At 49.0% G+C, this 24,978-nt stretch overlaps 1 protein-coding gene across 1 annotated transcript; it reads right to left on the reverse strand.

Annotated features, from left to right (window-relative positions):
* Positions 1-6,525: 6,525 nt before the first annotated feature.
* Positions 6,526-24,280, reverse strand: LOC132576899 (solute carrier family 2, facilitated glucose transporter member 3-like). Its single transcript, XM_060246170.1, has 9 exons — positions 24,183-24,280; positions 20,073-20,233; positions 19,218-19,458; positions 18,488-18,650; positions 17,145-17,332; positions 11,961-12,065; positions 11,083-11,184; positions 7,790-7,993; positions 6,526-7,379 (listed from the first exon to the last, which is right to left on the reverse strand). The coding sequence occupies exons 2-9, from the start codon at positions 20,180-20,182 to the stop codon at positions 7,149-7,151; spliced, it is 1,344 nt and encodes a 447-aa protein (XP_060102153.1). The 5' UTR covers positions 20,183-20,233; positions 24,183-24,280; the 3' UTR covers positions 6,526-7,148.
* Positions 24,281-24,978: the final 698 nt, after the last annotated feature.

The raw sequence follows: 24,978 nt of genomic DNA on the forward strand, positions 1-24,978 counted from the left end.
CTCGTTGTTCCAAGTAACACCTCACTTACCAGACCCGACTGTTTCCACCTTGGTACCTGCTCAAATACTTCAAACTCTGACCCATTGGGTGAACTCCCCAAGAGGGACGCAGACTGAGCATACTGTCAACCTCACTGCTACAGAAGGAGATGACATAGACCTTACCCAACATAGCTCCTGATAGTCAGGATCAGCGTTGACTAGTGAAGCTGGCTCACTGGCTCAGAACTCAGCAGTTCAAGACTCCCTCCTAGCCCAGTGACTCCTCTGATCCAGCTGCCACCAGAGCTGTACCGACCTTGATATCCAGAGATTCCGGATGTGCGTTTCCCATCCACTGGCTGTCTCCCCGTAGACTTCATCCATGGGACCAGAGACAATACCAATATCTGTATGGCTGCTACCACTGGCCTCCTGTGAGACACACCAAGTGGGACTGATACAGCATACCTGAGGGACCATCTCTTCCCATATTAGCCCCAGAGGCCGTTACAATCAGCCACTCAACACCTTTTGACCTTTGACCATCCCTGGCCCAGGGGACGCTCGCCTTGCCTCAACCAGGGCCAGGGCTTTTTTGGCCCCGGCCTCGACCTGGTGGAATCGGCTCCCTATAGAGGGTCGGGCCCTCTCAGATCTGTTGCCTTTCCGGAGGGCCTGTAAAACGGAGCTGTTCTGCCAGGCCTTTGGCTGGGGTGGGCATCCTTATCTTGCTATACCATCTAACTGGCCTCCAAAACTGACTACCATCTGGACCAGGGAAATCGGGCCAATAGAGTTGGCATCTTTGGACACCAGGCTGTGAATTTAAGTGTCCACACTACCCACGCTGTTACCGGTTGTGACGGAAAGCTAGGGTTAACCAGAAACTGAAGACGCACAGGGCCTGCGTCAGGTGACGAGGGTGGGGGCAAAGTGCCCGGAGCTCTCAGGGAGGGAAAGTGGTTGAGTGACAGAATCTGCTGAGGCAGTCATTCAATCAGTTGGTGCCTGTCAGAAGTCTGTCAGTGTTGGGGCCTGACAGAGACTGAGTGGGTCAGCTGATCCTGTGAAGGAGCTTGAGACAGTGACGGGAAAGACTTCCAGAGGCTGCAAGCTCGACAAAACCAGCCAAGAGGGCTGTGTGTGTGTGAGTCAGTCAAGACCTGAACGGTCACAGACACCTATAGACAACTCTGAAGATCTAGTGAGGTGGTTGAGGGAGCGGATGTGGGTCTGAGACACCAGAAGGACTGGCAGTAGTGGCTCCAGTCGAGGGGTGAGACTTGGCACATCATTCCCAAGAGGCCAGACCTTTGCTAGAGGTGGAGAGTGAGTTATAGGGAAACTGTGAACGGTGTAACTGAGAGACTCAAGAAGAAAAAGTGATTGTAAAGCCTGAAACAACTGAGCAACGTGTTACCCCGTGTAAATATCTCCCATATCCCCAGTTTAAGACTTTGTGTTATAATAAATCTGTGGTTTGAGTTAAAGTTCTTGAGAGCCTATATTTTTGGGAAAAACTACAAAGCTGCTGTGGTCCCCTACGAAGAGAATTCTATTTCCATCAAATAACAAAGTAAAATACCCCGAAGAGACTGAGTTAAAGAGATCTAGTGAGGCCGTGAGGCAGGCGCTGCTATACCGGTCTAACTGTTTTAACTTTTAATAATGCTCTTCTTGTTTAATTGTTTAATTGTCTAATTGATTATCTATTGATTGTAGCAGTTTAACTATTGGTTTTAACTGTCTGATATGTTGGAATCCGCCCTGAGCCCATTTGGGGAAAGGGCGGAATATAAATCCTCAGAAATAAATAAATAAACATCCAACCCCGCCAGCCAAGCCTCCTCCCTCCTCCATCACCACCTTCAGAACTCGACCGCTCTGGCCAGGGTGACGCTAATTCATCTCCTCAGAACCGACCCCAGGTGCTCCAGCTCCTCCCACACCAGTAGGAGATCTTCCTATTTCCCTTTCGGAGGACTTAAAATCTTAAGGAGACCTAATCAGGAGGATGGTTACCATGCTGGGACTTTCTGTAGTTCAACTGCAGCCAGAAGTCACAGACCTGGTGTCTGATATCGTGCAGAAAGACACCTCTACTGTGATTGCGCTCCCAGAAGCAGGGGCGGGATTCATATTCTGCCATCCAAAACCCAACTCACTCAGTTACGTCTTCTTCCAAGGGCAGGCAAGCATCATCCACTTCTATGGACAGAGAAGGGAAGAAGCTTGATGCCTTTGTCAGGAAGTTCTACTCCACTGGGGCACTAGGTGTCAAAAATGCCACCTATCTTGTTTGCCTTGCCTACTACCAGTATGTGCTGTGGGAACAACTATCTGAGATTCTTCCCTTCTCTCCCTGAGGACGCCCGAGACAAAAATCCCAAAAATCCAGAAAGAGGGCATGCTAGTATCCAAACAACAGGGGAACACTGTGGAACATAATCTTTACCAAAACTCTTTGTAGTAGCTCTTCGTAAACACTCTTGGCTTTGCTCCACATCCCTTACACAAGATACCAAGTCCACCATAGATGACCTCTTGTTCAACAGCTCCAGCCTTTTCCATGCCACCACAGATACTGTCTTACAGGAGACTGATAAGGGCTTGAAGGCCTCCAGAAACCTGAGAGTATCTGCATCCTCAAAATCCTATAAAGCCAAGTCCTGGTCCCAATCCTAGTCATGACGCTCCTCCACTAGAAGCTCTCCTGAACAGTCTTCGCAATCTCAACCCTACAACTCAACTCAGAGGTCAGCCTATCTGAGATAAAAAAGGTAAAGGCAGTCCCCTGTGCAAGCACCAGTCGTTTCCGACTCTGGGGTGATGTCGCATCACGTTTTTATGGCAGACTTTTTTACAGGGTGGTTTTCCATTCCCTTCCCCAGTCATCTACACTTTCCCCCTAGCAAGCTGGGTACTCATTTTACCAACCTCGGAAGGATGGAAGGCTGAGTCAACCTTGAGCTGGCTACCTGAACCCAGCTTCCACCAAGATTGAACTCGGGTCATGAGCCACATGGCTGCTCTATCCGAGATAGGTCTATCCTAATAAGCATTCCCTCTATACCTTCATCCAAATCATTTGTAAATATGTTGAACAAAACAGGCCCCAGGACAGATCCTTGAGGTACTCCACTTGTCATTTCTCTCCAAGAAGATGAGGAACCATTCACAAGCACTCTTTGGGTGTGATCTGTCAACCAGTTGCAGATCCACCTAACAGTAACAAGATCCAAACCACATTTTAACAACTTGTCTATAAGAATAGTATGTGGAACCTTATCAAAAGCCTTACTGAAATAAAGATAAACTATGTCTGCAGCATTTCCCTGCTCCAGCAAGGTAATAGCTTTCTCAAAAAAGTAGATCAGGTTAGTCTTATATTTTATTACAGTATTTTGAAGTGAGTTATTTTTCTTGGTTGCAATATTCTATTAACGATAAAAGTTACATTTCTTACAGTTAGATGAACTCTTCTACAAATTTTAAAACATCCTGAAAAACCTAGATATTGCCGATTCCCCACTCCTCCTCCACATACACCTGCTAGAGTGACCTTGGGTCAGCCACAAGTTCTCTCAAGGCTGTTCTGCTCAAGAGAAGTTCTGGGAGAGCTCTCTCAGCCCCACCTACCTCACAGGGTGTGTTGTGGGGAGAAGGGAAAGATTTGTAAGCCACTCTGAGACTTTTGGTTAGTGAAAGCCAGGGTATAAATCCAATCTCTTCTCTTCTGCTTCTTATTTAATAATTACAAATGTAAGAACAGATAGTAAGACATCATTATTACACTATTTGAGCTGAATTCTCTCTTTAAAAGATCAAGAAGTTTCTTCGTTTTTTCTAACCAGTTTTTTCTAGTAAAATACTAAATTCTTCCTTGGCATTTTTATCTGTTCCCAAAGTCAAACTGATGTAAGACACGGTTGAAAAAACAGCACAAAAAGTTCCTTTGAAATCTTCCTTCATGTGCATGGAGGGCTTTAGCATAAAATAGCTGGTATTCCTACCCTTCAAATAAATCTATCTTGTCAGTCAAATGAAAATATTTTCCTTCTAGGATGGAATTCTTTGTCCTGTTAGGAAATGAATCTGAAGGGGTGGGGGTGGGGAGACAGTTAAAATGCTACAGTCTTTTTTCCAAGTTTATGGCGTACCTAGTTTGAACTTGCATGTAGCTATTGGGTTGGTGGAAATACAATGGGGCCTCCACCATCTTGGTTAAGGAATTGGGGGATTACAAAGCAAAGTCTCACATATGATAAACACACATTTTTTCCCCTCCAGACTTTTATTTAAAAAAACATGTAACAGTCACAGTAATAAAACCCACTGAAATCTTTACAATGCAGGCAATAAAAAACAAAAATGACACAATTCAAACCAAAGCATTGCCCAAAAATTCAGACAAAAGGGGATCGTTCTATCCATCTACAATCAATTTTGCTTCTTGGGGGGGTCTGGAGGGTATCGGTGCATCTGAATTGCCGGTCTTCAGAGGATCGACAATAAAAATTGAGAATGAAGGCAGACCCAAGTACAGCGACCGCACATGAGATGATGAAAAGGTTTTGAGAGAAGTTAAACAAGTGGGTGCAATTTTTCAGCACAGAATCAAAAATCCTCTTGACAAGATGTTTTTGACGCATGCAATAAAGATCCTGCTATGAAGGAAAATGAGGAGGATCCATCAGGCTGCCTCAACTGGCTAAGGAGGAAAAAGAAATGTTCTCTCTGGTCTGACAAAGGTTTGCATCGTGATTGAGAAAAAGGTCTCCAGGACAGTAGATGTGACCTCAAGCCTCTCAACTATGTAAAAAGCTGCATATTCAAATATGCATTTCAGCACTTACAGTCATATTAAAGGATGATACCTACACTAGACCCTTATGCCTGTTTTGTAACAACCACCACAAAGAATCCTGGGAGTTAGTTTATTGAGGGCACCCAACATCTACTGTTTGTCACCTCTAGTCCCTTCCTCAGAACTTTAGCCATTCCCTGTGAAAAAAGGAAGGTCTGTTATCCCTTTATATCTATGGAGCTTTCAAGACTCAATTCCTTCCCATTCCTTAATGAGTATGGATTGAGGTGAGGCTAATTAGTGCCACCCAGGGCCTCTTTCATTTACCTGCCTTTGGAATGCTTCGAATCCCACTCCATCACATGCTGGGGACTTCATTTATATCCCCTCGCCCCTTTTCTCTCCAACAAGGATGATTTTTCATGATTTCACGCATCTCTGCAGCCCAGCCTCCAATCACTACAGGAAAATTTACTCAGTGAACCAGGGAGAAACACAGACTTTGAGCTATTCTTCTTCTCTTCATTAAGCAAACCCAGTTGTCTACATTCATTCTTATTAACACATATTTGAGATCTCCACAGGCTAAGGATTATTCTACTTCTTTTTTGTGTCAACTTTTTAGAAACTTTGGTCTGACTTCTGACATACCCTGATCTCCTTGACGAGCTTATACCCAGAATTCAACTTTGCTGGTCATAAAGGTGCCCCTGGACTCAAAACTTTATTCCATTTCTCTCACTGTAAAGCTGCAAGTAGGATCTTCTAATGAAAACCATCAATTGGAAAAATACAAGTTCAAAAACTAGTTTTGCTTCTCTGTCAAAAATATCTTGTCTCTTTCTATATAAGATTTGGGGAAAAGGGCAACTGAGCAAGAGCCATGAGCTCAGGTCAGCCGGGGGGTAGGGGGTGTCTTCAGAGAACCTTCTGCTGACAAGACACAGGGGTACCCTCTGGGGCAGGCAGAGGTGCAAAAATTAAAGTGGAGGTGGTTTTATTGTTTGTGATGCTCGTTCATTGTTTGAAGTTTTTTTTAAAATTACCATATCTGTTTCAGGGAGAGGGATAAGGAAGTGAAGACGTGAATGGGGATTGCCTAATAGGAAGGAGACAGCTGGCCCCAAACACTTGGTTCTTGGTCCAGTGGCTGCCCTCTGAAACAGCCCCCCCCCCACCACCACCATTGTTCACAGCAGCTCAGTTGTGGGATATCCACAACAACCATATATTTTACTTCATTTATATTCTACCTTTCTTGCTCCCCCATGGGAATTTACTCTTTCCCCTCTTCCATTCTATGCCTCAAACTCCGCCACGGCAGGGCAGAGCCGAGCAGGGGCTATCTGACGCACCACCATGACTGGTCGGGGTTCCCTTCCCATTTACATTCTCACACAATAGCAGCAATGGGAAAGCCAGTCTCTTCTAAATAGGCTAAAATTAGTGGTCTCCTTTCTTTGTGAAGCGGAATCAAGTCAAGACAACCCACACTGACACATTAACCACAATTTCTCTGTAATTCTTAGTGCCAAATACTGTGGTGGGCCCAGGACTGAGGTCCCGTGGCTGCATTCGGCACAGCTCAGTTTTCCCACACCTTCTCCAGAAAGGCAGGCTTGACCCCTTCGAGGAGATCAGTCATCCAGTCAAAGGCTGGCACCCCTCCCTTTCTTTGCTCTTTGGTGTTTCAGTGCCTGCTTTTACAGACACATCTCAAATTCACAGCAGCATTCTGTAAAAGAGTTATTTATCCTTAAACGTTTTGTCTGGTTCATATTTACACAGGATGACATTTTTACATAAAATGACACAAATAAACTCACACAAATAAAATTTTACAGCCAGTCCCCCCAAAAGGAGAGGAAAAATCTCTTGCACACTGATCCCCATTTCCTGAGGATAAATGAAATGCAGCAATGGCTTCTTTTTCCCACTTAATTAATTGCCAGTGTCTTGGGACACGCTCCCCTCACACAGTAGAAAACACTCTAGCGAGAGATGGGTCAGGAGTTGTTTGGTTGCTTCAAGCCCCACTACTCAAGGAAAAGCAAAGCCAAAACTGACCAATACAGGCGATAAAACAAGTTCACCCTGTGTGACAATTCAAGCGAAATGCAACTTTAAAAACACACACAAAACAACAACACTGAGCGATTCTTCTCCAGTCTCCACAGATGCGCAGCAGGGAAAAGGGACGGGTTAGTTTTGCCAGGATTGGAAAGAGGGTTTGGTGCAACAGACTCACTTCAGTGTTTTGCAAGAGTCTTGGCAGAAACAAGGAAGGAGGCTCCAGCTTCTCTCCTGACGTGGAGCTCCACTTAGATCAGGGACAACAGCAGAGTGTCCACAATGGATGTTAAAGATCTACAGCAACATCCTCTTTCACAGGCTGTATACTGGTCATTTCCATCACTGGGCCTTTTTCCACAGTTGCCGTGGCAACACCATCTTCTGCTCGCCTCTCAAAACCGCTAGAGATGTCATCAAAAGTCCGGCCTTTTGTCTCAGGGACTTTGAAGAAGGTGAAGATGAAGAAGATCACAAGGAAGACAATGAAGATGATGAAGACATAATTACCACAATATTTCTACAAAGAAGACAGAAAAAGAAAGTAAGAGACTTGAAAGCTTTAAAATAGCCATCTTCTGCCTGGGGGGTCAAAAACCACAAAGCACACTTGCTTTTCTGTCCTATCTGTTTGGCAGCCAAGGAGAGATGCTGACAGCCTGCAAACAAACATGCTCTGCCTAGGCCTTGCCAGGTCTGCACTGGATGTGTCACAACCTCACCGGAATCGTTGTGCTGGGAGGGGCGGGGGGAATGACCCAAACACTAAAGTACTCATCCCTCGCATCCAGAAGAGCAAGCACTGAGTGCCCCATACTGTTTCAAGATTCCCCAAAAGCCAGCACGTTGAAGTGGTTAGAGAGCTGGGTTAGGGCTGGAGTCTTGTGTTCAAATCCCGCCCCCCCTTGTGTTGATTTTTGAAGCCCTCACCGCTGCATAGGGGAAGAGCATGGCCACCAGGAAATTGGATGTCCAGTTGGAGCAACCAGCCACAGCCACGGCAGCAGGACGAGGGCCCTGGCTGAAGAGCTCGGACACAATGAACCAGGGGATGGGGCCGGGGCCAATTTCGAAGAAAGCCACAAAGACGAGGATAGCAACGATGCTGAGGTAGCTCATCCATGTTATAGTGTCCTGCAACACAGGGAGAGAGAAAGAGAGAATTATCTACATTTAGAAAACCAATGCTGCAGATCTAACAGATTTCATTCTTTTTATAGCTGAGTGGATTCCTCCAGTTCCACTCTCTTATCACTCCAGTCTGTAGGTTCTGTGTCCAACTCTCCCAAAAAAGAACGAGAAGTCTGGAACCTTTGTTTGTTTTAGATATTCTGCTTCCCTGGCAGGAGTGTAACCAAAATACATTCTTCTTTGGCCCTGATATTAGCTAAATGCAATTAACTCCCTTTCCTCCTATTAGAGTTCATTCATAGTTATAGACAGACTTAAATTCCGGAAGTGGTAGAGTTCCTGGCCTTATAACTGCAACTCCAGTTCAAGAAGGCAAGTTAGCTTGACCTTAAGATCTAGGTCAAGAAAGTAAAGAAGTGAGCAGTGACTTCCGAAAGTTCTGTTAGTCTTTAAGATGCTCCTGGACTCTTTTCCTTTGTAAGAATTTGCAAGCAGCCAGCATGAAAGCAGAAGCTTCACGGGGAAGCAAGAAGGAAAAGGGATCTCAAAAGGGAATGCCTTTGCCTGACAGGACTCCACCCAGCACCTGCAGGGCTGCTCACACAGTTGCTCTCCCTGGGCGTGGCACAGCCCTCTCCTGAGAGCAAGCGGGGCTTCAGGGAGACAAGCGAGGCAGGAGCCCCAGGGCTGGGCCACGTGGCGGGGAGAGGCCCCTCCGGGCTCCAGGCCTTTGCGAAGGGACAGAAATGGAGCCTCTGAGCCTGCGGGCACAGCTACGCCACACAGGCCTCTAACACTCATTCCCACAGGGAACACTTTGGAAACTGCAACTTCTCAATGGCTTACTTAGAATTTACTGTGTGTGTGTGTGTTTAAGGAAATGGAAGCCAAGCCCCCCCCCCACCCCGTGCATATCTCTAGTCCATTTCCATTTTGCTTTTACCTCATTCCTTTATCTGATTTTATTTTTACATCTGAAAACAAACCAGTAAGCAATACACGCAATTCAACAATGTAACACTTACGCAATTTCACTCTGCTATATTTAGATGATTTATTCCAGGATTAAGACACATTCAAGGTGGCTAATTCTCCCTCGGCTATAAATGCTACAGGCTGAAGTCAGAAAATGCCACGTTCAACCTGTAGGGACAAGCTGCTGCCTCCGTTCTTATCTTGACTGTTCCTGAATGCTCCTTCCTTGGTGGGACTTCCTTCCCCACCAGCACGTCTCTCTCTCTCTCTCTCTCTCTCTGCTATTCCCCACCAGCTGTGGCCCCCCAGCTCTCAGCTAGAGGGAGGAGAGGCAGGCAGAATGCTCCTGTTAGGGGATTTTTAATGCCTCGCAGAAGTTAAGTCCGCCATCATCTCAAATCTTATGGGACTACTCTGGCACAAGTTATCTCCTGGCACCATAGTGATGATGCACACCTGGAAAGATCAGTGATATTTTTATAAGGCCAAATCAACAGGCAAAGCACTGGAACGAGGCGCTGGCAAAGCACTGCACATTTTAAGCACAGGCCTCCACGCTCGGATTTCCAGTTAACTGTCTTGCTGTGCTGATCTACTTTTTATGAAAAACAAAATGCCCCTGTGAACGAGGAACCCTGGCGGCCGGAGCTTCTGCAGGTCATGCCAGGGGCGGGGGAGGGTGGAGCCATAAATCCAAGCCTTCCAAGTTGCTAGAAATCGACGCAACGATCAAATGCACTCTGTTCTGCGGGGCCTGGCAGGAGAATGAGATAGGCACAGAAAGCCCCCCCCCCCCGCTTTGGCTCCAGTGTGGGGGAAAAGGAAAGGTCCCCTGTGCAAGCACCAGTCGTTTCTGACTCTGGGGTGATGTTGTTTTCACAACGTTTTCACGGCAGACTTTTGACAGAGTGGTTTGCCATTGCCTTCCCCAGTCATCTATGCTTTCCCCCCAGCAAGCTGGGGACTCCTTTGACCGACCTCGGAAGGATGGAAGGCTGAGTCAACCTCGAGCAGGCTACCTGAAAACGCAGCTTCCACTGGGGATTGAACTCAGGTCGTGAGCAGAGTTTAGGACTGCAGTACTGCAGCTTCAATACTCTGTGCCACGGGGCTCTACTCCAGTGTGGGGAGCAGTGTGCAAAATGCCTGCAGGAGCCACCAAGTTCAGTGCCTGGGGTGGTGCACAGCTACAGGGGCAGCAGCACTGCCCAAAAGAGGGCTGCCGGCATGGGACAGAGGGCTTCCCACCACAGCCACGGGAAAAGATGGGGGAATCACAGAGCCCTGATCTGCTCAGAGACCCCCGCCACTAGCATCCCCCCAATCAAGCTCTCAAAACTGACAGGGCCCAGCCACACACACCTCCACCAGCCTGCCCTCCCAAAACGGCTGCCTCTGTGGCATCCCAGGAGACAACCCAGTGGGGGGGAGGGGACAAAATGCCTGGAGGGACCAAATGTCCCACCACTACAAGGAGAGGAGGTGGTTTTGGCAGCCCTGCGAACAAGAAAGTGGTGGTGGTGGGGATACACAGAACATCTAGCAGGCCTGATGGAAAGAGGACTTAAAAGGATCACTAGAACAAAGCAGGAGTCCAGTAGCACCTTTAAGATCAACGAAGTGCCCACCTGGATCTTAAAAGGCTCACTATCACAGAGGCTGTTTCTGCCAAGAGAGCAGAGCTCACATGATTTTAGGGAATTTTGCTTTCAAAAGCAAGGAAATTCCATCATCAGAGGGGAGGCTGGCTCCTGGAGAGAGGGCCCTTATTCCCCCCAGCACCACCACTGCCACCTTCCCAACCTGAAATGGCACTTGCCAATTAGGGAAAACTGAGTATACCCTGTGAACCTAGTAGGTGGAGCCCCTGAGAGGGCATATTCTCTCCCCCCTCCTCCTCCTCCCCCCATCACTTCCGGTCAGGGAGACCAGCCCCTTCTTTCCAGGTGCCGCAATCCTCAGGTGAGTCAGATCTGGGGGGAAAACGCTCCCATCTGACACAGAAACTCCCTCCCCACTCCGTGGCCAACCCAGTCGTGATCTGAGCATCTGCCCCACAGGGATGCACCAAGACCTGCAGAACACCCTCCCTGCTGCCTCAAGCCAAGAGAGCTTACCTTCCACACCAGGGCGATAGTCATGACGGCGGCACAGACTCCCATGCCTCCCAAGCCAACCAGGTGGAGGGTCCTGCGTCCAGCATGCTCCACCAGAAAGAGCTGCAAAATTGGGGAAACAAAAAGTGCTTTTGGCAGTTGCTGCAGGGACCTGCAGCCCAAAGAAGAAAGGCAGCAGCCGTGCAGCAGCAAGGGCCAAGGCTTCCCTGGATGCAGAGATGCTCCTCGTCCTGCCCATGGAGCATCACCCCCCCCCCACGCACACACACACACACTTTGGGCACACGTTCCTCAAGCAGCTGCCATTGCACACACCCTCCCCATATCACTCCTGACCCACAACACCAAGGGCTCCAGACTCTTTGGGAAGGGGGAGGGGCAGGGAGTGCAGCAGGGAAAACGGTATTCTGTGGGTGGGACCTTCCGAATTACACACCAGGGGCAGGGAAAGCCTCCGGGGGGGTGGGGGGAAGGGGAGAACCTGCTGTAGTTGGAAAAGCCAAGGCAGGGGGAAATCTCTGCTGGTACGGGAATTCAGCCAGGTTGATCTGAACTCCCATCAGAAGGAATGGAGCCCTTCCCTCTTCTGCCTCTGGAACTGGAAGTTCCGGACCTGGACTCAGGACAGCTCCCCACTACAGCTACTCGGGCTGTCCTGCATGAGTATTTTGCATTGGACAAGGACAGACAACAGGGGATCACTCTCCAGCATGCAAATCTCAACCTCTTCTGGTATTACAGAGACTTTAAAGGATCCTTAAAACGTGCTGCTTTTGGCCTCTGAAATTTTATTCATCTTCCAAGTCCTGGCTGAGGATCTGCACCTCAACAGAAACTCCACCCCCAGCCCCCGAAATGGTAATTTTAAGACAACTTACTGATACAACTGTAAAGACGGTGTTGACCACCCCTGCCCCAATGGTTGCATAGACAGGCTCCTTGACTCCAGCATCCCTGAAGATCCCAGTAGAATAGTAAAACACCTGGAAGCAGAGAAATATTCAGAACCAAGACTCAATCAAAAATATGAGCCAACTGCATTGGGTCAGAACGTTTCAATCAGCTCTTACAAATACCAAAGTGAGGATCATGGCAGACAGCCAATCAGATGCAACGGACAGATTAAAGCCAAGCTGCTGATTCTAAGTTCTGTCTCATCCCAAGAGACAGCCATTGTTGTTAATTGTGACCACATAAAGGAGATTTGGAATAATCTGAATTCAAAGTACGGGCAACGCACCTTTATTCAGAGGCAGTATCTGCACAAACGCCTCTACTCCCTCAGTCTTGCCCCAGGGGGTGCTATCTCAGATCACCTAGATAGAATTCTGGCTCTTGTAGCTGAATTAAGATCAGCAGGAGGCACAGTTTCCACTGAGGAGCTGCAGGCAGTCATTGTCTCTTCGTTTCCAGAATCCCATGACAGTATTTTGGCGCCAATTGAATCCAGAGAAGAGATTGATATTGATTTCACGACTGCATATTTGAGAGATTTGAGTGTTAAGCGGAAACTCTCTAAAATGTCAAGCCAAATGCAAGCGTTGCCTGTGAAGGAGGAAAAAGGGGGCAGAGATCAAGGGATCTGCCACCGGTGCCAGAGGCCAGGGCACATTGCGCGATTTTGTAAATCAAAGCAAGGCAGATTTAAAGGTAATGGCCCGGCCTTCTCAGACAAAGGTGGAGGAGGTGTGCCTCAGCAGGGGCCCAAAGGCTCACAGACAAAGGAAAAGCCTCGTGGTGCTGAAGTTTCGTTTATGTTAAGGGCCACTGACGTAGCTGACAAAGGGGCCTTTTTATTGAACTCTGGATCTACTACCCACATATGTAGATCGAGAAGATGGTTTGTTTATCTAGATGAAAGTGAGCAGAGAACTCTGAAACTTGCTAATGGTGATGTTTTGCAAACACACGGGATTGGATCGGTAAAATTCTCAGTTTATGCAAAGGATGGGCAGCTGATTGATGTGTTGTTGAAAGACTGTGTTTACTCTGAGCAAGCAGATCAGAATTTAATCTCTGTAATGAAATTAACAGATCAAGGAAATGTGTTTTTGATTGAAGATAGAAAATGCACCATTGCCCTCCCAGGGCGTGATATCCTTTTTGAGGCAGTGAGATTTGGTGACGCATACTATCTTAACCCCATAGAAACGTGTCATGTCTTCAAGGCAACAGAAAGTTTGTGTCCTCATAAGGAATGCCTTTATGGATGGCACAGGAGGCTTGGACACAGGAATATGAGATCTGTTAAGAAGTTGTTGAACACATGTGAAATAAAGTTTGCAGAATGTGGCCAAGAGATGCAAGCTTGTGATGTGTGTGTGAAAGGGAAAGGCACAGCGCCACCCTATAGCAAGAGAAAGCCAGTGCACAATGAGAAGTTTCTGGAGATCATAAGAAGCGATATAATGGGCCCTATAAAGGAAAGCACAGGGAAGAATAAATATATGTTAACCTTCCAAGAAGGGAAAACTCGTTTTGTGCATGCATACCTGTTGAAATCAAAGACTGAAGTCTTAGAGAAGTTCAAAGTGTATGTGGCTGCAGTGAAAAATAAGTTTGGAAGAGCTCCAGAGACACTCTTCACTGACAAAGGGTCAGAGTACTGCAACCATGAGTTCCAGAGCTTTCTAGAGCAGGAAGGAATTCAGCATATGACCACTGTTGGCTACAGCCCACAGCAGAATGGCTCTGCAGAGCATTTAAACAGGACTTTGCTGAATATGACAAGATGCCTGCTTATACAAGCAAATCTACCACAGCAATGCTGGGGTGAAGCTCTGATAACTGCTGTGTATCTACACAATAGAGTCCCTTCTACAGCCATAGATAAATCGCCTTTTGAAGGCTGGCATGGCAGAAAGCCATCCCTGAAACACCTGAAGTGTTTTGGATCCACAGTGTTTGCCCACATCCCCGAGAAGAGAAGGGGAAAGCTAGATGCAAGAGCAGAACTGGGCATCCTAGTTGGCTACGCCCAAGGAGGCAAAGGCTACAGGGTTATGGATCCAAGTACTCTGTTGTCTAGAGAATGTAATGTTGTGCATATTGAAGAGAACAGTGTACACCTAATACCTGAGCCCACAGTGCAGGAAGATCAGGAAGCTGATGCAGGAATGTCCCTCACTGAAATGGCCGATTGGCTGACTGCCAGTAGCGCCAACCCTCAAGGTAGGCCAGAAAGCACCCCAGAAGCAGAAGGGGAGGCAGATCAAGCTGGGCCAGAAGGGGAGACAGGCAGTACAGTAAGGCAATCTCAGAGGAGCAACAAGGGCGTACCACCTGCCAGATATGGACTTTGTAATGTTCTGCAAACTGCAGAAGAATCCTCAGACAATGAGGAAATCCCAAGGGAGCTGATTGTAAAGTATGCCACTCTCAGAACCCTACTGAGTATAGCAGCACAGAAAGGAATGCATGTGCAGCACCTTGAGACTGAAAAGGCTCACTTACCTGATAAAGGACTGAGTGAAGTGCTAACTGCTTTTCTGCAGAAGCAAGGGTTCCAGCAAGGGAAAGTAGAACCCAGCCTGTTCTTCAAACTGAAGAATGATAAATGCCAGTATGTACTGATGTCAACTGATGGACTGTTGTTATGCTGTCAATGTGAATCTGATGTGCAAGAGATAGTTGACAAGCTGAATGCAGAAGTGGAAGTAAAACATTTTGGGACTTTGAACCACTATCTTGGAATACAGATAGAAAGGACAGAGAATGGAGGTTTTCTTCTGAGTCAAAGAACCAAAATCCTGAATCTTGCTAAGGCACTGAGCCTGGAAGATGTCAAGAGAGCAAGTTTCCCACTTGACCCATCTTACCTCAAGCTGGAAGATGGAGTGCCTCTAAAGGACAATCGTCTGTACAGAGAGACCATTGGGAAACTTTTGTATCTAGCTCAACTCACCTGACCTGACATAAGTGCAGCCGTTGGAATCTTGAGCAGAAAGACAAGCTCACCTAATCATCATGATTGGAATGCAGTAAAGAGACTTGTTAAGTATCTTATTGGGACAGCTGACCTGAAACTGAAGATGATGACCCAAGATTGGTTGGATACATGGACGCAGATTGGGCCAAAGACACTACTGAACGCAAATCAGTTAGTGGGCATCTGTTTTTCTACGGAAGCAATCTGATCAGCTGGACAAGTCGCAAGCAGAGTATAGTAGCTATGTCCTCAACGGAAGCTGAGTTTGATTCTGCAGCAGGTGCCTGCAATGAGCTTGAATGGATCCTACACCTGCTGAGAGACTTTGGAATAGAAGAGCCTATTCCAGTAACCCTGTTTGAAGATAACACACCTTGCCTAAGTTTGATCAAGAGTGAAAGTGTCAAAGGCAAGACCAAGCACATTTCTGTACGATACCACAAGGTGAGGGTGTTGCAGCAACAAGGAATGATTGAAGTAAAGTTTTGTCCTTCAGAAGAAACGATTGCTGACATCCTGACCAAGCTGCTCACCAAGAAGTTTGAGCACCTGAGAGAGAAGCTGAAACTTCATGACTTCAGTTTGTGAACTTGAGAAGGGGATTGTTGGGTTTTCTGATGCAATTTCACTTCCTGTTGTCATGAGTTAATTAAATGAATGTATATGCATGCTGATGCTTAGCCAGTGAGAGATAGAGCCAATGAGAATGTGTGCACGTACTTCCCGCTCAGGCTGGGTGTCGATATGTATAGTGACCATTGAAGGAAAGCCCTAATAGGCTAATCCATATATTTGGGAGGTGGTCTGGGGGAAACCATTTGGTCAGTTTTACTGCCCTTTGTGTAAAGCCCTCAGATCTCCATGCAGTTAGAGTTTGGACTCCAGAGAGTCGAGATGTAGTCTAGAGGCTAGATAGGATAATGAATCCTTCTTTTGTTTCTAGAAATCCCAGTAACCCTTTCCTCATAGTAAAAGTAAACTACTTTATTCTTAAGCTAAAACGTCTGCCTGGCTTGTTTTTGTGGTTCTCTCCACACAACTCTGCTAAAGGTATCTGTAAACCCTAACAGAAACTGAAGATGCTCCTTGGAGAAAGGGCCCGCTAGAGGCTGAAGCCAGAGTATTCAGCGCAGCGTCTTGTCCCAGGTTTGCCAACTGATGGAGAAGAGAAGGGCAGCTAAGCCTTAACGGCTACCTGCTCTGAAGAACCCCTCTGGCAAAGGCAGTACAGCAAGCTCCGCACAGGCATGTGGCGGGAAAGGAAGCGTTGCTAGGAGCTGCAGAAAAAACTCGTCACAGGGCACCTCAAGGTGGACCTCTCTGTGCCTTGCTACGCAGCTGCCCTTGCTTGGCCTGATAAGAAACAAACTCAACTGCTGTGAAACAAAGCCACAACTGGGAGGGGGCTGAACGATACGCCCAAGACTGACGTCTGCCAGGCTCACTCCAGCTTCTCTCACCCTGCCTGCTCCCAAGCCTGGAACGCCAACCTCACCCACACAAGCCGAGCAGGCAAAGCTTTGAAAAATGGCCAGCCCAGCAATCTCTGTATTTGCACAGCGTACACACCTTCGGCAACAGATGACAACCTCCAGATCTCACCAGATTCCTCACAGCCTCCCCTCTTTCCTATAGCTCTGCCCCTGCTCTCCTTCAATCCCACAGCAGTCTGGTCCCATCTGCTGCTCTTCCTAATCTGACAGGTCAGGGGTTGAGTCTGAGGCAGCCATCCGATGGCACCCTGGAGAGGCCCCTTCTGCCGCCTCTCCTGGGCAGAAACTCCCTCTGGCCGCCCAGGAGGGAGGGGCGCAGGGTAACCGGCATCAGCCTCCCCCCTAACAGACTTTCTTTAAGGCACTGCAGCGCTCTGGGAAGGTGCAGCTGCTTCCAACCGGGGGTCTCTGCAGCCCAGTAGAAGGGAGACGCTCACACAAGCCGGGTTTGGGCACATTTTAACCTAATCCTGGTTAAGTTTGCTGCCAGCAGGCAGGCTGAAAGATGACAACATGCCCAGCGCCATCTACCACCATTATGCGAGCCTTCCCACCAGACAGAACCAGCCTTTCCCCTCAGCCTGCAGTGGAGTTTTGGGCAGCCCTTCGGACAGGAGCTGGAGCAGCCCGAGAGGACGTACCGCGTTGATGCCCGAGAGCTGCTGGGAGAGCTGGAGCATGATGGCGATGAGGATAGCCTGGCGGTAGCTGGGCGAGCGGAAGAGCTCGAGGATGGTCACTTTCTTCTCCTGGGACATCTTGGCACTTTCGTCCTTCATCTCCTGGATGTCTGCAGACACATCCTGGGTGCCCCGCAGCTTCTGGAGGACTGGCGGGAAGAACCAAGCAGCTCAGTAACACAGAGACAGCAGTGGCCCAGGAGAGCTAAACATGCCCTGGGAGTTCATGGGATAGGAGACCCCACCCCCCCGGCACATCCCTCTTCTCAGCGCAGAGACAGACAGTCAAACATTGTTACTCTCCACCTTCAACTTCAGGATGTGCGCCTGCACTTGCACGCCTGCTCCTCCCTCACTGTCCTGGATGTCATGGGTGCTGGGGACCCTGCAGAAGAAGCTGAGCCTGCAGAAGAAACTGTGTCCCTGCCACCGGCACCAGTGCCTCTGCCTCCTACTGGGAAAGATCCAAGCCCCCGTGCCTCGCCCTCTCGGGTGGCTCGTGTGCGTGACCGCCTTCGTCAGGACCTCAGGGATCAGAGGAGGGTGGCACACTCACGAGCAAGATGCTCCCTAAGCCCTGAGTTCTAAAAGGATCCTGGCCCCTCTAGGAGTGAGGATGCTTGAGTCTCAGCAGGATCCTGGCTGCCCTCTGAGTCAGCAATTAGTCCAAATGGGCAACAGACAGCAGAGGGCTATATAGCTGTGGGCTTGGGGAGAAGGCTTTGTGGAAGCAACTAGTCACTTACCTGACGTTCTAGTAGCCACTGCGGCTTCTGACTTTGGCTTCTGGACCCCCTGACTTTGGGTTTGGCTTCTGGACCCCCTGACTTTGGGTTTGACTTCTGGACCCCCCTGACTACGGCTCCTGGACCTCTGACCTGCGATACCTGGACTGTGATTTGGTGTTGGTGTATTGGACCCTCTTTGCTCCCCAGCTACAGACCTTGGACTGCCCCTGGACTTTGCCTGACCTAGCCTCAGCTCGTGACACTGGACTCCTCCTGTCCTCTGCCATCTTTCTCAGTGTTGCAGCATCCAGACTGTGAGCAGACTGTCTTTAGAGAATTCTGCCACGCTCCCCACAACACTGAAAGGCTGGGCAGGGAACAGGCAAGCCTGACTGATCGGGGACTGTGTTAAAAGTCCAACTGGTGTGGTAGAGAACACCCAGGAGACATTCTGCTCTCCCTGGAATAGATAGACTAGATACCTAGATGAGGAATCCTCTTGAGGGATCAGAAAAGGAAAGCCTAAATCCACTTCCAGATTCTATTCTCTTGCAGATGAGGCCTGGGCCAGGATACCTGCTTTCGCCTTCTCCTCCTCCATCTTGTTGATCAGCAAGAAACGGGGACTCTCCGGGCAGAAGGGCAGAGCTGCACACTGCAAGATGGCGGGGATGACGGTGAAGCCCAGCAAGAGGGGCCAGAGAGTTTTGGTGCCCATGATGACGTTTAAGCCAAAGACCTACATGGGAACAGGGCAGGAGAGAAAGAACTGACACAAGTTGCTTCCCTGCTACTTAAGGAGTCAAGCGGAGCATATCCAAATCAAAAATATACTCCAGGATCAAAAAACAACTTTCAGTTGAACACACAAGTGAAGTAGCTTATAAATTCACCTGTCTCTGAAAAAACATAAAAATTGGATGTAAAGTTGCCCTTTTCTACATTTCTGCACCCATCATCTCTCTCACTTGCAACTAATGCTGCACCCACTTTCCCCTTGGCTTGTCCTCCCAACCCCCTTCCTCAGCAAGGTGGGGGTGCCACTGGAAAAAAGTCAGCAGTATATTGATAATTAATAAGACACATCTTTACTTCCGCCCATGTCTTGCAAAGCTTATTTTAAGCAACAGAAATGAGGGAGGGGGAGCTTCCTTTCCTTCGCACTGCCTCTGCTTCCCCCACCACCACCACCATTCTGCACCCACTTGCTCACCAGTTCTTTTGCTCTGCCATTGGCAGGAAACAGTCATGCCTTTTTACCAGCACCATTGGTTCTGGCAGCCACCGCAAAAGAAAGCCAGCTTACCTGTGCCACCAGGATGCCAATGACGACACCCAGCTGGTTGAGGGTGCCAAAAGCCCCTCGCAGAGCAGTGGGAGAGACCTCGCTGATGTACATGGGCACAAAGCCCGTGCAGAGTCCACAGAAGAGGCCGACGAAGAAGCGGCCGACGATGAACATCTCCATCGCCTTGGCCAGTTTAGAGAATCCCATCAAGATGCCGCCCACGATGATCAAAATGTTCACCAGCAGCATCGAATTTCGCCTGCACAGAGAAGAAGAGACCATGCAGAGGACTTTTCAATGAAAGGTAACTGCAGAAGGGAGGGCCCCCGTGGGGAGAAGGGATTGTCTCCCTAAGGACTTTTTCCCATTTGTCTGATGGGAAAAATGGAAAATTGGGGGCAGTACTCGGGGGGGGGGGAGTGAACACCTATGAAATGCTTCTTTGAAGGCAAGGTTCATCACACCCAAATACATAGTGTGAGGACTTCTAATTTTTTTCTGAAAGAAAACCAGGAAACTTTCAGGGAGCTCTGTCAAATTCCATGCAGAAAGTCCAACCAGTTCTCACCCTGCTGAACATGGCGGGGGGGGGGGGGCACAGTCCATGTCTGGTATAGTCTCTCGTTTGAGCCACATCAAGGAGGAGCAAGGCTATTCATTTCAGTGTGAGAAGAACCGCAGGGAATTGTGTGTCGTGCCTCAGATCCATCTGTCAGGCAGCTACCATCTTTAATGGTGCCAACAACCTGCTGCTTGAGATGGGCCCTTTATTCTGCCACATGCAAATCTTCATTTCTTGAGATCTCTCTTGGGAGCTCCACTCCCCACACATGCCCCAGCCCTCCCACACAGGTGAGACTGCCACCAAGTTACCTGCCGAACCGGTTGACAAAAAGCCCAACAGAAAATGAGCCAATCATCCCTCCAACTGTGAAGATGGCCACCGAGAGAGACCACAGGGAAGTCAAGAGGTTGGGGGACATTGGTTCTCCTGTCCGCTCAGCCCAGGACTCATTGAAGAAGCTCTTTATGATCTGCAGAAGGGGAAGAATATATTGCCCAGGATTAGAACCAGGCACAACAGATGGACAGAAAGTGGTGGCAGACTCGCTTTCTGGGGGAAAAGGAGGTTTCTGTGCACCCTAAAGGAATGCGGGGAGACCACCAAAATTCAGAACAGAAGCAGCAGCCTGCTGAACCCCCCCAAACGCCCATCTCACCCAGACTCCTGTTCTCCACTATGGCCAGCAAGAAGTCATCCAAACCCCAAAGCAGCAGCAGCAGCACTCCTCTCCCCCGCCCCCCACCAATGACTCACCAGCTGCAGAAGCCCTGCAGGTGCTCTGGACCCCACCCTCCCCGCAGGAATCCCCAGTCTGTCCTCAGAGTCACTTCAGAGTGTGCAGACCAGGGCAGACAAGTGAGTGTGAAAATGTTCCCTGAAGCAGGAAGCTCTGAAGGCTGGCACTGGGGCCTGAAATGGATTCTTTCTCTTCTTTTCTCTTCCTTCATTCCGTTGCTTTTTTTTAAGGGGGGGGGGATGCTCTCTCCCACACTGTATCCCTCAAGGCTGAGAAGAAAGGGAAGACCCAACTGCAAGTGACTGCCCAGAAGAAGCCCAGCTGCCTCTCTGTCCTCCCCGCCCCCTCCAGCACTATTCATCCTGCCAAGAGGAGGCCGGGGGTGGGGGAGCTGATGCTGAGCACCCCAGAAGGCAGGAAGGCAGGCAGAGATCCCGGACCGGTCCTTACCAGCCTCCAGGACAAGTCAGCTGACTCCTGGAGTCCCCCAGAGGCTTTTCAAGGCGGGAGACCACCATGAACTGGGCTGTGCCTTAGAGGCCTGTGGGCCCAGGAAAGCCTGAGTAGTAGTGGTGGGAATGGCCTATAACTCCCTGAAGCCCTATAAGGTTTTTGGCACCATTTGGGGCCACTCAGAGAAAGAGGAGGGCTTGAATAAAAGGCCCGGGAGGGGGAAGCTGAGGAAGGACTGCTGCAGGCAGGAGGAAAGGTGAGACAGAGCCCAGGGCTGACTGAGATAGTCCAGGACAGGAAGTCCAGACGCGGCATTAGGGCACTGCTTGAGTTTCCCTTCATCCCTTTTACTGTTTCATGCCCCTTGTTTGTTTATATGGCACTGAACTGCTCTTTGAAATTAACCTCCCCCCCCCCCCCAGTCCTCATGCCTGTTATTTGGCCTAAACTAGGGGAGGCCTGAAGAGCTTGGGAGGGGACTCTGGGCCTTCTCAAGGGGGATCCTTAACCCAGAGTGGTGGCAGCCATTGGTAACACCCCCCTCAGTCGTGATGGAGGCATTCCAAGGTGGTTTGTCCTGCCCTGCCAATTCTGGACTTCCTGGGTGGTCTCCCCTCCAAACAATGACCAGGCTGGCCGACCCAAGGTCAGGGCATCAGAGCTCCACAATGGAACTTATCTTAACCGGTATTATAATTATTATTCCTTTAAAAATCACAGAATTATAGAGTTGGAAGGGACCTCCAGGGTCATCTAGTCCAACCAGCACAGAGAGCAGGAACTCCACAAATACCTTCTCCCACACACACATCCCCAGTGACCCCTGCATCATGCCCAGAAGGTGGCAAAAATCTCCAGAATCCCTTGCCAATCTGGCCTGGAGAAAAACTGCTGACTGACCCCAAAGTGTCAATCAGCATTTCTCTGGCCGCGTAGGAAAGGACCATAAGAACTGAGCCCTGATGCAGCCCTTCCTGCCCTCCTTCCCACGGTCGGCTTGTTCACAGGATCAGCATTGCTGTCAGATGACCATCTAGCCTCTGTTTAAAAACACATTCCAACTTGTCTATGTCTTCCAAAAATGGTGGCGCCCAAAGCTGAACACAGTACTCTAGGTGAGGTCTAACTATGGCAGAGTAAAGCGACACCATCACTTCACATGATCTGGACATTTATAATCAACAAGGTGTCCTGCAGCACACCAAAAATTTTCTGGCAACAGAAGTTAGATAAGCAGTTGGCAAGCTAGAATTAAACAGGTCGTGGTGGCCAGGGCTGAATTTGTACTGTGGCTGGTGATGCTACTTATTTATACTTCTGAGTCTTGCATCTTACAAACTGTGCTGTTTGCATTTCATGGCACTTTAAACCCACTATTCACAATTTATATCCATCTGTAGCTAAATCTGACAGCTGCCTTCCTTCATCTTTAGCCATGAAAGTCTCTGCTACAACAGATCTCTCAATCTTTAAGGCGGCACAAAATCCCCTTGCAGATTTTGCTATGATTCACTTATTCATTTTTATACCCCACTTTTCTCCCCAATGGGCCCCAAAGTAGCTGCTCTCATTCTCTTGTCTTCCATTTTATCCTCACAACAACCTTGTGAGCTGGCTTAGGGTGAGAAACTGTGATTGGCCCAAGGTGACCCAGTGAGCTCCTATGGCACGAGTGAGGATTCGAACCCAGGTCTGTTAAATACTATACAACACAACAGATTAACATGGCTTCTCCACTGCAATGAATGACTTTATCTGCACCAGAGCTTAGTCCAGGAGTTTTCAACAACCTACTGATTTGTAGAATTTCTATTCTGACTTTCTACCTAATGAAGGCTGCCATCTTGGGAGGCAGGGCCAAGTCCTGGAAGAAGCCTCCAACCTCCCCCCTCTCCCCGATGCTGCCTGGGGCCACATTTCCACTATGAAAAAGGCCGAGCCCCCAGCCCCTTGGGGGGAGGAAGCATCTCTTCCTGATATTTTCTTCTGTCCCCCTTTCTAACCATTTAATGTTTTTCACAAAAACCTTATATGATCATTAGAAAATGACTGGTTTGTTTTTAAAGCACATGAGTGAATACAAGTTTTCCCATGTCCCTTGCTCCTCTCCTCGACGGAGCAACCCCAGAAACATTAACCGAAGCCAGCAGCTGCCTCCAGAGCTGTGCCCCCCCTCACCTGCCTCACTGGGGAACAGCAGCAGACCAGCGAGGAAGAGGACAGCAGCCACGGCTGGGCGGAGAATGCCTCTGCTGAGAGGCCGCTGAGGCACAGATCAGGCCCTGGAGGAGAACAGCACCGGGTGCTGAGGCCACATTCAGGCACTGGAGAAAAGAGGGTTTCCTTCCAGATCCACTGGGATAGGAAGGCTAGGGGAGCTGACAGCGTTGCTGAAGTTCCCCTGAGATTCATATGGATGCTAAACCCTCCCCTGGGGCTACATGGAAGCTCAACGGGAGCTCTGAGGCTGCCAGGCCCGCAAGGGACACATCCAGGATCACTGGCTAAGCATCTGTACCATCTGCAGACGGGTCACAAAGTATAAAGCCATGAAAGCGACAGAGACATTGGCCACGCTTGCCTCGAGAAGGAAAACCAGGGCATGAAGAAAGAAAAGGTTCAAGACTGGGGTGGGGGGGAGAGGCACCTGCAAAAGGCTATGGAACAGAATCCTATGCTGACAATGTGACCTATGATACTAACTGCTCAAAAGCAACTTTTCATGAAGGTGGGATGAGCCAACCCCCCCCTTTCTTGGACCCAAAGCTAGAAGAAAGAAAAGCCCCCCTCCTCGCTGCCGCTCTCTCCCATCACTTCATCTCCGTGAGGACCTTTGTGAGGTAAAAGGAGGCAAGTAGGAATCCCACCTCTTTTGAGTGTCATCACAGCCTCTGCAACCAGTTTCTATTACTGTCCTCTCATGTTGTGACACAAACAGAGTATTTCCCAACCCTACTCAAGGCCAGACCGAGCAGCTTCAGGAACAAGCAGGTCCTCTACAATCCCAGAATGTCCTTGTTGCTCCTCAAAACTCACCTCTTCTGTTTTGCCACACCTTTGGGCCCCCAACCAACTACCCCTAAGTGTTTGCAGGCAACACAGAGGCCGCTTCTTTCCCTCTTGTGCTCTCCTCCTTCCTTACCCTCAAGGCTTACCTCACTTCCTCAGGAAAGTGTTACTAATCTCCCCATGGACTACGTCTCGCACCCACCACTTCCCTCTGTCCTACCTCCTCAGGAGCGTTGATGACGCCAGTGTTGTAGCCATACTGCAGGGACCCAATGACAGCCACAAACACAGCACACACCAGGGGACAGGTTATCCTCTGTGGAAGGAAATAAAGGGCTGGTCAGTTCAGCTACACTTCCCAAAATGTACTCTGTAAGTAAAGTGCAATCTCAAGTTTGGCCTTCTTGAAAAATCAAAATCAAGACGGCATCTTGCCTCCCAGACTGAATGCACAGGCTTCTACACCTCCCAAGAAAAATCTTTAAAATATTTCTGGCCGCCTATGGACTCAAGGTAGCTGGGGATTCCCACAGACATGTATCTGCACCCTCCCCTTTCTGTTGAGCCAACGGCCTTGCTGAAGTCCATGGGCCAAGCGCAAGAAAGAACTCTACTGGGACTTGATGCTCGGAAGTGACCGTCCAACCAGTCCATCTCCCTCTGCAGTCCTGCCCTCTCCGTTACACTGATGCATCTCATCTCACAAAACCTGATGCCCCCCCTTCCTTATTTCAGTCAGGAGGGGGTCTAGAACGTTTTGAGAACGGGAAGCCAAAGCCTCAGCCACACTACAGGGCAACGACCCCTTCAGAGCACTCCAGAAGTTGCTCAAGGCTTGTGCTGGTGAAGCCATCAAGGGCAAAGCAGCTGATGCTAGATGGGATCAACTGGACCAGGCACATCTGCATGCTAAGAAACCCCCAGAGGCTTCTTCTAAGCAAGCTCGTCCTTCTTGTTTACAGAGCCCGGGTTTGCAAAGCGCCTTTCTCGGAGGCCTTGACCAAAGCCCTAAGCGG

Source organism: Heteronotia binoei, chromosome 9 (assembly GCF_032191835.1).
Source record: "Heteronotia binoei isolate CCM8104 ecotype False Entrance Well chromosome 9, APGP_CSIRO_Hbin_v1, whole genome shotgun sequence".
In the NCBI taxonomy this organism is placed as follows: Eukaryota; Metazoa; Chordata; class Lepidosauria; order Squamata; family Gekkonidae; genus Heteronotia; species Heteronotia binoei.